Source organism: Puma concolor, chromosome A1, assembly GCF_028749965.1.
Source record: "Puma concolor isolate L17-30 chromosome A1, mPumCon1.1.hap2, whole genome shotgun sequence".
Classification (NCBI taxonomy): Eukaryota; Metazoa; Chordata; class Mammalia; order Carnivora; family Felidae; genus Puma; species Puma concolor.
Window position 1 is genome coordinate 117,643,578 of NC_141667.1, and position 10,485 is coordinate 117,654,062.

General features: G+C 42.6%; 1 protein-coding gene across 1 annotated transcript; it reads left to right on the forward strand.

The window, feature by feature from the left end:
* Nucleotides 1–879: 879 nt before the first annotated feature.
* Nucleotides 880–7,691, forward strand: SPINK1 (serine peptidase inhibitor Kazal type 1). Its single transcript, XM_025924885.2, has 4 exons — nucleotides 880–1,034; nucleotides 2,082–2,113; nucleotides 3,602–3,708; nucleotides 7,566–7,691. Exons 1-4 carry the CDS (start codon nucleotides 980–982, stop codon nucleotides 7,609–7,611), a joined length of 240 nt encoding a protein of 79 aa, XP_025780670.1. The 5' UTR covers nucleotides 880–979; the 3' UTR covers nucleotides 7,612–7,691.
* Nucleotides 7,692–10,485: the final 2,794 nt, after the last annotated feature.

A 10,485-nucleotide genomic window follows, 5' to 3' on the forward strand; every position in this document is an offset into this window, starting at 1 on the left:
AAAATTTTTTTTTAAAAAATAAAAAAATAAATAAATAAAAATAAAGGGCACTATGCCCACCTAATCTTTGCAATGGAGAGGGATATCATCTTTATTATAATGAATGGTGAACAAACCTCCCCTTTGTTCCAGACAGAGACACTATTCCACCCTCTAAGTCCATTAGTTGTACAAACTTTTGAAAAGATTGTCTGAAGCACAGGCAGTGCGTGCCTCTCCTTATAAGAAAGGCAGAAACACAAGAGACATGAAGAACTATCTCCTAATAACACATGGTAGACACAGCACACATACATTTGAATGAAAGATAAACACTTTGAGTTAAGTGCTATTATTATTTCAGGTCTCAGGTGAATAAATTGAGGCCCAGCAAAAGTGAACTATCTGTCCAAGAACACAGAGCTATTAAGTATCCGGAGAGCACAATCTAGCCCCAAAGCACACACACACGCCTTAGGGAAGTGAGCCCTCTTTATTTCTAACCTGTGTCTCTGCCAGCTACCTTGGGCTTTGTGAATGAGTGCAACAAAAGAAAAGAGAAAAAATGAAAAAGGGAAAAGCTGAAGGAAAGGAAGAAAGAATGGAGACCCATTTTTGGATATCCACACCTGCTCACCTACCCAGAGCTACAGAGTACATACAGATGAGAACACTAGGGCTGCCCAGAGTCACAGAGGAAGTTGGGGGAGAACCAACTAATCACCAGAACTTCTCTGACGGTGTCTTGGCCAAGCACATTCCGGCCCCTGCTACTTCTTTTACCTTTCTTATGCAGGTGACATTCCTGAGACTTGGGGTCAGGTTATCCTACCGAGTCAATCAACACGAGTCAATCAATAACTTAAGAGATCTGGTGACAGGACAGGAGGTGGAGCCTGGGTGGCCACTCTGTCTATATGACCCTTCCAGTCCCAGGGCTCTGAAAAGAAGTGGTGAGTTCAAAGCCATCTTCTACTGACTGGATACAGAACTTTCAGCCATGAAGGTAACAAGCATCCTCCTCCTCTGTGCCTTGGCCCTGTTGGGGCTATCTGGTAGGTGCCTGCATATTTTTCTGATTTGAGTAAAACCTGTTTGACTTGTTGCATTACTAAACCCATTACCTTCTAGATTTACAGTCTAGTCTTAGATCTTTTGGTCCTAGCGAAATAAGGTCAGGGGCCTATTCCAGGGGGCTTCTTCAAGCCCATAAGTGCCTTGCTGCTTCTTATGACATTTAGCTAGGGAGAGCTACCTCCTTACCTAGATCACTTCAGAAACTGTCAATATCAAAATCAAATCTCACCAACATTTCTTTCTTTGGATACTATCAGGTTAGCTCCTTTTCCCTTCATTGACCTCAACCAAAATGACCATCCTCTACATGATGTCAGCAAGACCTGTTATTTTCCGGGGAATGCAGCATGGCAATTTTAAGCATCTATCTGTGAATTGGATAAATGTGAATTGGATTAATAGGCAGTGTAATGTAACAGAGGGAATGAGTTCCTTAGGGTCCGATGCTGAGTTGTCAAAAGAGCTCCATGTTTAACATTACTTACAAAAAGACTTACATGTCATTCCAAGTTAGTTTTGTTATCACAAGACCTGGTTACTGCTAGTGGTAACTGCTTTACAATTAGTCGTATAAACTCTTCACATATTCATCTATAAACTGAATTAAAGATACTTAATTTGATCACTAATTGTAAGATCAAAGGTCTAGTAGCCAGTTGTGACAATGTCAGTGAGCATTCAGAAGATATTTGCTCCGTACCTGATACATTTCAAGCAGTAAGTAAAATCACTTCTATTTTCAAAGAAATGGGTCAACTTTTGTGAAATGCTGAACTAAGATACTTTGATCATAATCAAACTTTTGCTTCATTTCCTTGACGCTCCAACAGGCAGGGAGTGATTGGACACCAGTGAGATATCCTTGAGAGAAGACAGAAATAAGAAAAGGTTGAGGTGGGGGGGGGCAGAAGAGGCCAGCAGAGAAGTCACCAGTCTTCAATGGAAGCTGAGAATTCTGAATAAGAGCAGAGCTGGCTTCTCCCATTTAGGACCCAACCTCACAATGTCTGATTTATGTTTTACAGGCAACACTAGAGCTGACTTGCTGGAAAGACAGGTAAAGACAATTTTGTACTTTCTTATCTCTAGGGCTAGAACTGTTTGCCCCAATCAATGCACATTCAAGCGTTTCAATTTCAATTTCACCTGAAATCAGGACAGGTGTGTGGTGCTAGCAAGGCTGAACAAGTATGGAGAGTAACAACAGTTTCCCCACAGGGGCTTATGCTGAAGAACAAATGCACTGACACACAGGCAGTTTCCATGTAGTCATACAGCCGTCGCTGTGAGGGGGTTTTATATATTGTGAGGCTAGCTGGTAGGACAAGGATGTTGGGTGGCATTCTTTTTAACTTCACCCCAAATAGCCCTTCCTCCTTAGGGCCAGCTTGACCATGCTGGCACAAACTTTTCCCAGTCCCCTAGGTGGAGCCCTAATTTATAACTAACAAAAGAAAAATAATAAACTTGGTTCTTCCTCTAGAAAAATATTCTATATCTAACTTTCCTATTTTTTCCGTGTGTTTATAAGGTAAATTGCAATAAATCTGAAGCCCAGAGGGGGAAGTGTCCCTCTTTTCATTACATTTATATCTAGTGAGGGGATAGATGACAAACTTAAAGGGCATGAGTGAATAAATTACACTAATGATAAGGGTTGTGAAGAAGTTCTGGTACCATGTGGAACCTAGACTGGTTAGATCAGAGAATGTGCCCCTGAGTGAAATTTATTTTGAGTCATAAAGGATAAGTGAGTGTTAGCAAAATACTACTGGTGGGTAGAAGTAGTAGAATGAAGGGGTTAAGAGCCAAAGCTCAGGACCTAGACCAACTAGGTTTGAATCCTGGATCCAGGAATTACCAGCTATGTGGCTTGGGTGATTTAATCTCTATGTGCTTCACTGTCTTCCCTGGAAGATGAGTATAATAAAAAGTTCAAAGGATAGTTTTGAGGTTGAAAGAGAATAGTACATGAAAGCAAGTATGGCCTAAGACAGCCATTTCATAATTCTGAGTTCTTGCTGATGTCGACGAAATAGGCTATGCCAGGACTCCAAGGGGACAAAGCACTTGGTGTTGTCTGTCACATGACTGAAAGAAGGGCAGTGTGACTGGGCCAGAGTGGGCAAGGAAGACATGCCCATGGTGTGGCTGACCTGAGAGGAACCAGCGCCCGCAGTCAATACAAACCTGAACATTATCACACTCACCTCATTTAAACCTCACATGACCGTCATGAGCTAGTTGGCGAAGTGAAAATACCCTTCTCACTGCACAGATAAGGTGACTGAGGTTCAGAGGAACCAAGAGATCTGCCAATATCTCACAACTTGTAAATAGCAGAGGCAGTCCATACAGTCAGGCTTTCTGATTCCAAACCCTGAACTCTTTCTCTCAGACACTCATTATCACTACCCCCACCGGAGTCAGGCTTCTGTCTTTAAACTGATCAACTCCAGGGAAGTGAAAGCTGTTTTAGAGATTTTGTTATAAACTTGAAGACTACAAAATGACGGAAAACAATTCTGTTTAATTCCATTTTCAGGCTAAATGTGACAGTGAAATACCTGGATGTACCAAGATCTATGCTCCTGTCTGTGGGACTGATGGAAAAACTTATTCTAATGAATGCTTGTTATGTGTTGAAAATAAGTGAGTACGAACTTGAGTGTCTTTTAAAACATATTTTTAACCTAGTTGTCTTCACATTTTCATATATTTTATCCCCCTAAGTTCCAACCAATATATCAATAACATTAATCTTACCACAAGAGAAATAAAACAAGTAGTTTTCCAAAAATAATTCTCAATCTCTTCTTCTCCTTATTCTATATCTGGTATGATTCTATCCAGAGACATGCATACATTTATGTGTGTATTACAATAAAAGACAATATTTATTGTGTCAAGCATTGTGCAAGGCACTTAATATTCATGAGTCTATGAGGTACATAATACTAAGCCCATTATACACATGAAGAGATTGAGACTGAGCTTAAATTACCTGCTCAAAATCAACCAGCAGGAAGTGACAGATCTGGTTCCAAATCCTTGCTTTTTCAACTACATGTTTTTTTGAGAGAGAGAGAAAAAGAGAGGGAGGGCACACGCACACATGGGCACACAAGTTGGGGAGGGGCATACAGAGAATCTTCAGCAGGCTCCACACCCAACATGGAGCCGGACACAGGGCTTGATCCCATGACCCTGGGATCATGACCTGAGCCCAAATCAAGACTCAAATGCTTAACTGACTGAGCCGCCCAGGTGCCTCTCAACTATGCTTTAAAGTCAGGCACGAGCCTAAGTAAATTTGTGAGATACAGAAGAAAAGCCAACATGTTTAAACATGATTAAAAACAACTAATTATGCCTGCTAGGATTTGGAAAAGTTTGGACACTTTCTCTAGACCCTAAAGAAGGAGAGTGAGGCATTCCAATAAGGAGAAAAGCTGAACAAAAGGGAGAAAGGAATTAATCACATAAGATAAACGTGTTAAGGAAAGGACAGTGGAATGGAGGAGGAAAGTATCTGAATGGTTCTCTCAACCAGTTTTTGAAAAATCATGTATATGACAAAAAAACATGCTTTTCCAGCAAGACAGTGGATGGTCTAGATTTTCAAAAAGCTAATACACCCAAAATACCTTTACATTAAAAAAAAAATCAGGGGCACCTGGCTAGCTCAGTTGATAGCACATGTGACTCTTGATCTTGGGGTTGTGAGTTTGAGCCCCTTATTGGGTATAGAGATTACTTAAAATTAAAATCTTTAAAAAAATCATTCTTGCTGATGGTAATGATTGTGTTAACTAAAGCCCTCAAAAATGCATATATGAATCACATAGATTAGGTGGCCAAAAATATATTTTCATAGCACTTTTATTTATGGAGATGAGAGCCGGCCTCAATGAAGCTCATTTTCTGAAGTGATCACAGGTCAGGAATCAAACTCAGGCACTCAGAGAAGCAGATCTGCCACAAACTTTCTATTTCACATAGCTACTGAACACCTAACATGTGTCCAGCAATGTGCTAGTTTCCTCTGCTTTCCTTGTGCTTTTGAGTAAGAGAAATTAACTCATCAGGGCAAACAAGGTAGCTTCTTCTGTGAAAAGTGGCATCAAATGAGGTGTGAGGAAAGTGCTACAGGTGTGAAGGAGAGAATCAGATGTCTTCTCATTGAAAGGGTCAAGAAAGGATTCATGAAAAGGATGTCATTTAAATAGGGCTCTGAATTTTGGTAGCAGTGCAAAAGCATTCCAGGTTAAATAATGGCGTAGGACAATCAAAACAAATAAAAGAGATTGCGCAAGTAGTCCAGAAAACTCTAACTTATTCTTAGAACTGATTTAGTACTAAAGGGTTTGATGTAAGCTCAAACGACTGCATATTATTTCCATTATTCCACAGTCTAAGTTCCCAATAACATGATCTTTCTTGGTCTGCTTTAAATCACTTCAGAAAATTCTCAGTGTTAGCAAGCATTGTGGAAATAGGGCCCCAGGGAGAGAGATCTATCATTCTGAAGTTTTAGAACCAAAATATTAGGTGTTCTGCTTTGTGGTGAATTTATTTCCACACTAAAGATTTGTAAAAGGAACTCAAAAACACTTGTTAATTTTCTCATGATCTAGGCTGTTGACATAAAGGTCAAACATCCTATTTCCATCCAAGGGGAGGAGAAAGCAATATAACAGCCTTGAGATTTAGAAACTTTCCAAGTGCCAAGACCAAAAGGCCCAATATTTATAGGGAAATATTGGGAAAATATGAGTTTAGAGCTGAGACACATCATTCGTTCAGCTTTTAAAACCTACCCATCCTGCTTACTTGCTCTATTTTTTCAAAAATATTCATATATGGGAAGAATATTTAAATGCCAGAAAAATGTAACTTCTCTTCCTGTATCTCTCAGATAAGTAAACAGGTCTAGAGAGAAAATGTGGTTTCTTCTAAAGTAAAATATTTTCAAATGTACCATGTTGTGTTTCTCTCTACTGCCCATTGAAAGCCCCAAATGAATATGGTGTAGAGTTAACTAGAGCCAAGCTCTAACCCATGTTGGTGGGTTGTGCTTGCATCTCCTAGCTCATTAATGTGCTTGTCAGATATAGTCAGTCAGGACTTTTTTTCTGTCTCTTCTATGTCTCCTTAGGGAGCCTGTACTGTCAAATTCTGTTCTATAGATCAGCGTTCTCTGGTAGAACTTTCTTCAAGATGGAACTGTTCTATATCTGTGTTGTCTAGTATGGAAGCCACTAGCCACCGGGGCTTAAAATGTGGTTAGTACATCTAAGAAACTGTATTTTTAATATTACATCATTTTTTAACTGATTTGAATTTAAACAGCTGAATAGGGATGGTGTCTTCTCTACTGGACAGCACAGGTAGAGAAATAAGTCAATGTGTTTAAAAGTTTGCACTGTGTATGTTAAAACAACTCAGACATAAGTGTTATGCATGTATAATAATTATGGAACAAAAGACATTAAAAGCTCTTAAAAAGGTGGCACCTGAGTGACTCAGTCAGTTTAGCATCTGACTCTTGGTTTTGGCTCAGGTCATGAATTTGCAGTTCATGGGTTTGGGGCCCCTGTTGGGCTCTGTGCTGGCAGTGTGGGGCCTGCTTGAGATTCTCCCTTTCTCTCTGTCCCTTCCCTGCTCATGCTCTCTCTCACAAAATAAATAAATAAACTTTAAAAAAAAAAAGGTCTTAAAAGGAAGAATCATCAAGGTCCAGATAAAAACATGCAAAAAGATATATGGAAGTCAGATGTCCCCAAGTAACGGAGAAATAGAAGAATTTTTATAAACCAGTATATTCAAAGAAAGGATGGCTAAGGAGAGAGAGAGAGAGAGAGAGAGAGAGAGAGAGAGAGCGCAAGCTCTGCAAACAATCTCATGAAGAACAATTACAGGATTTAAGAACATTTAACTGACAGAAGAGAAAATTGGTTTGGGAAAGGTAGTGAGTTGGGAGTGAGTTGGTAGTTGAGTGAGGTTTTTATCTGGAGGGGGGGGATGCTTAGAGCTGGCAGTTATCAGGATACAGATATGATTTCCTTTTGTGAGATCCCACAGATATTAATCCCCAGAGTTCTAAGACAAAAGATCAGCCAATTAGAGCATCCCGGAGTAGGCCAGGAAGCAGCTAAGATGGAAATCTTGTGGCTAGGACAATGATATTAGGAGTAAAAGAACCAATGATGACTTAGAGGTTGATTTCACTGGTTTCCTGTAATGCCACAGTAGATCTGCACACTCTGTGAGGACAGATATTTTTCCTTTCTGTTGTATCCTTAGTGTATGTAAGCAACAGCGTTGACCGATATTTGATGAATTTATGAATAAGTAAATGAATAAATGATTGAAAGACAAAGAAATGGGAATAAATCTGAAACCTTTCTATTTTAAATAAAGCTGATCTTTTTTCATTGTTTTTCTCCCATTGTCAGTTTTTTTGTCAGCAAAGTTTGATTTTTTTTTTTTCCCAATCTCTTCTATAGGAAGCGCCAGAACCCTGTCCTCATTAAAAAATCTGGGCATTGCTGAGAACCAAGGTTCTAAAATCCCATGTGGTCACCACAACGCCTAGCTGGCCTTACTGTTAAATAAAATGCATCTAAATACTTCCTGCTGTTCCCGAATGCTTTTTCCTCAAAGGCACATTTGATTACACTGGGGTCAGGGGGCTGAAACAAACTCAGAATGGAACACATTTCACAAAACACAGCAATCCTGAAATTTTGGACAAAGTCTCCCTCATGATGCTTTTTCCTTTCCCATTTCCTACCTCACATTCTGAAAACTGGCTCAGGAAATGTGACTGCAGGCAGGACACAAATGATCATGTAATCCCAGAGAGAATTAACTGGCATGAGAAGAAAGTTGGTAAACTCTCAGTCCAGAAACATGTTATCCACTACCTTTTGCCAACTGAAATAATTCCCTTAGGTTACCTTGGGATTTAATAGAGCATCTATGATTGTACCAGGACTCTGTGTAGTTGACTCAGATTTGCATGTGAGCCACAATAACCCTGTAAGGTTATCCTTATCCTGTGGGTCAACTTAGAAAAGTTAAGTAACCTGACTAATAGGCAAATAAGCAAATAAGGTGGCAGAGTTAGGCTTTTAAGCCAGGGCGGATTCCAAATGTAACACTTCGTGTTATCCACCTCAGGTGGATTATTCTTTGCCTATTTCTTCCATATGAATTTTGGGTAACATCCTCATATTAAAAGACCTATTATCTATAATCAATGAAAAAGACACAGAAAAGCAGCTTGAAATCCTGAGCTCTCATGAAGAACCAGCAGAGAGTGGAGAAGTGGACAGAGGTCTAAAAAAAGCCTGAGATGCACCAGGTACATCAAAATCTGTCCCAACACAAAATCTGTCCCTAAACTCAAGGTTTAGGTTAATTTGTTGTGCTATTCAGAATATGCGTGTCTTGAAGTTTAAATCTCACCAGTAGAGGATGCTGTGGTCTGCTGAGTGACTCAGCCAGCTGAGCCTAACAGCTCACCAAATACCGTGCTAACAGAGGTTATGGATGTAAGATGGCTTCCTGCATCTTTTCTATGATGCTAGAGGACACTTGAAGGGCACCCTTAATATGAAAGAACTTTGCCACAGTAAACAGAATTTAAATCATTGAATGGTAGAAATCGTCATGTCTAATTGGACCATTTTACAGGTTTGGAGAGAAGAGGTTTGGAGGTTACACTAAGAAGGAATACATAAACCCAGATTGTTCGCCTTTAATGGTTCTGTTCTGCTCTCTCACTCTCTCACACCCGTTAAAAGGTAAACAGCAACAACCTACATTTCTGCCCAGCCATATTTTGGAGGACCCCAATCTGACGATTGTCAACCTAAGTTGGTAGGACACAAAATGAGACAAACAAGAAGGGAGTAGCTGTCCCTGGGAAAGGACCAACAACTAATGGTACCCGAGAGCAAATTCACGAGTCACAATTCAAAGACCTAATTGTTACAAATGTTTTTGTTTTTGTTGTGTTTGTTTGTTTTTTTCTTGCCAATCTGAATTTGGAAAGGAAGAGGCAAGGACATTTTACCTTCCTCTATTGACCAGGCACCACAGATAGAGATAGGAGCGCCCACTTTGGTACAAACGCTTACCCTTTAGGTGGCCTCGGCCAGTTTTCCCAGAATGCCCCTGCCGGCCGCCGAGAGAGCACGATGCCCCAGCGTTCTCATCCTGGTCACCAGACACATCAGAGGAGGATCAATATCCCCTTTCCCTCACGGCGAGGGCTCGGCTGGGACGCCTTTGTCTGGAGGGCACCGCGCAGGTGCACGAGCCGCTCCCGGACAGAAGAGCTCCCGCGAGGCCACGGTAACGCGAGAGGGTCTTTGCGGAGCTTCAGCTGCTCGTGCAGCCTTCCAGCGGAAGGGCTCGCCGCTCGCCTCCCGCCGCCCGCCCCGGCCCCGCAACCGGGCGGTTTTTACAGCGGACGCCGAACAACCCGAACTCAGTCCCCCTTCACAGTCGGACCCGGTCCGATTTCTAAGCCGGAACCAGTCCGGCCACGAACTTCTTCCGGTTTTGAAGTCGGACTAATTCTGCCGTGGGATCCGGCTTGGTTTCGAGTCAGACCCAGTCCGACTCCAGCCGGCTTGTGGGTCCAGTCAGGAAGAAGAAATGTTCCAGGAACGCTTGAGAGCTTCTCACGTAAAAGCTGCTGGGATCTCACAGGGGCGTCCCGACCACCTCCCGAGGCAGCGAGAAGCAGCGAGCTCAAGGATCCTGTTGCTGGAGCTCAGGGGGCTCAGCAGGTACCTGGGTCTGGTTGCTCGAGCTCAGGGGTCTCAGCAGGTACCTGGGTTTGGTTGCTCGAGCTCAAGGGGCTCAGCAGTTACCTACCTGGGTCTGGTTGCTTGAGCTCAGGGGGCTCAGCAGGTACCTGGGTCTGGTTGCTCGAGCTCAAGGGGCTCAGCAGGTACCTACCTGGGTCTGGTTGCTCGAGCTCAAGGGGCTCAGCAGGTACCTACCTGGGTCTGGTTGCTCGAGCTCAGGGGGCTCAGCAGGTACTTACCATGGTCTGTTTGCTTGAGCTCAGGGGGCTCAGCAGGTACCTACCTGGGTCTGTTTGCTCGAGCTCAGGGGGCTCAGCAGGTACCTGGGTCTGGTTGCTGGAGCTCAAGGGGCTCAGCAGGTACCTTCCTGGGTCTGGTTACTGGAGCTTAGGGGGCTCAGCAGGTACCTGGGTCTGGTTGCTCGAGCTCAGGGGGCTCAGCAGGTACCTGGGTCTGGTTGCTCGAGCTCAGGGGGCTCAGCACGTACCTGGGTCTGGTTGCTTGAGCTCAGGGGGCTCGGCAGGTACCTGGGTCTGTTTGCTCAAGTTTAAGGGGCTCAGCAGGTACCTACCTGGGTCTGGTTGCTCGAGCTCAGGGGGCTCAG

What these genes read in the sequence shown, in the direction of transcription:
- SPINK1 (XM_025924885.2), top strand. Translation starts at nt 980, where the DNA reads ATGAAGGTAACAAGCATCCTCCTCCTCTGTGCCTTGGCCCTGTTGGGG. An exon ending in CTGACTTGCTGGAAAGACAG is followed by an intron (nt 2,114 to 3,601) that starts GTAAAGACAATT and finishes TTCCATTTTCAG; the next exon opens with GCTAAATGTGACAGTGAAAT. An exon ending in TTGTTATGTGTTGAAAATAA is followed by an intron (nt 3,709 to 7,565) that starts GTGAGTACGAAC and finishes TCTCTTCTATAG; the next exon opens with GAAGCGCCAGAACCCTGTCC.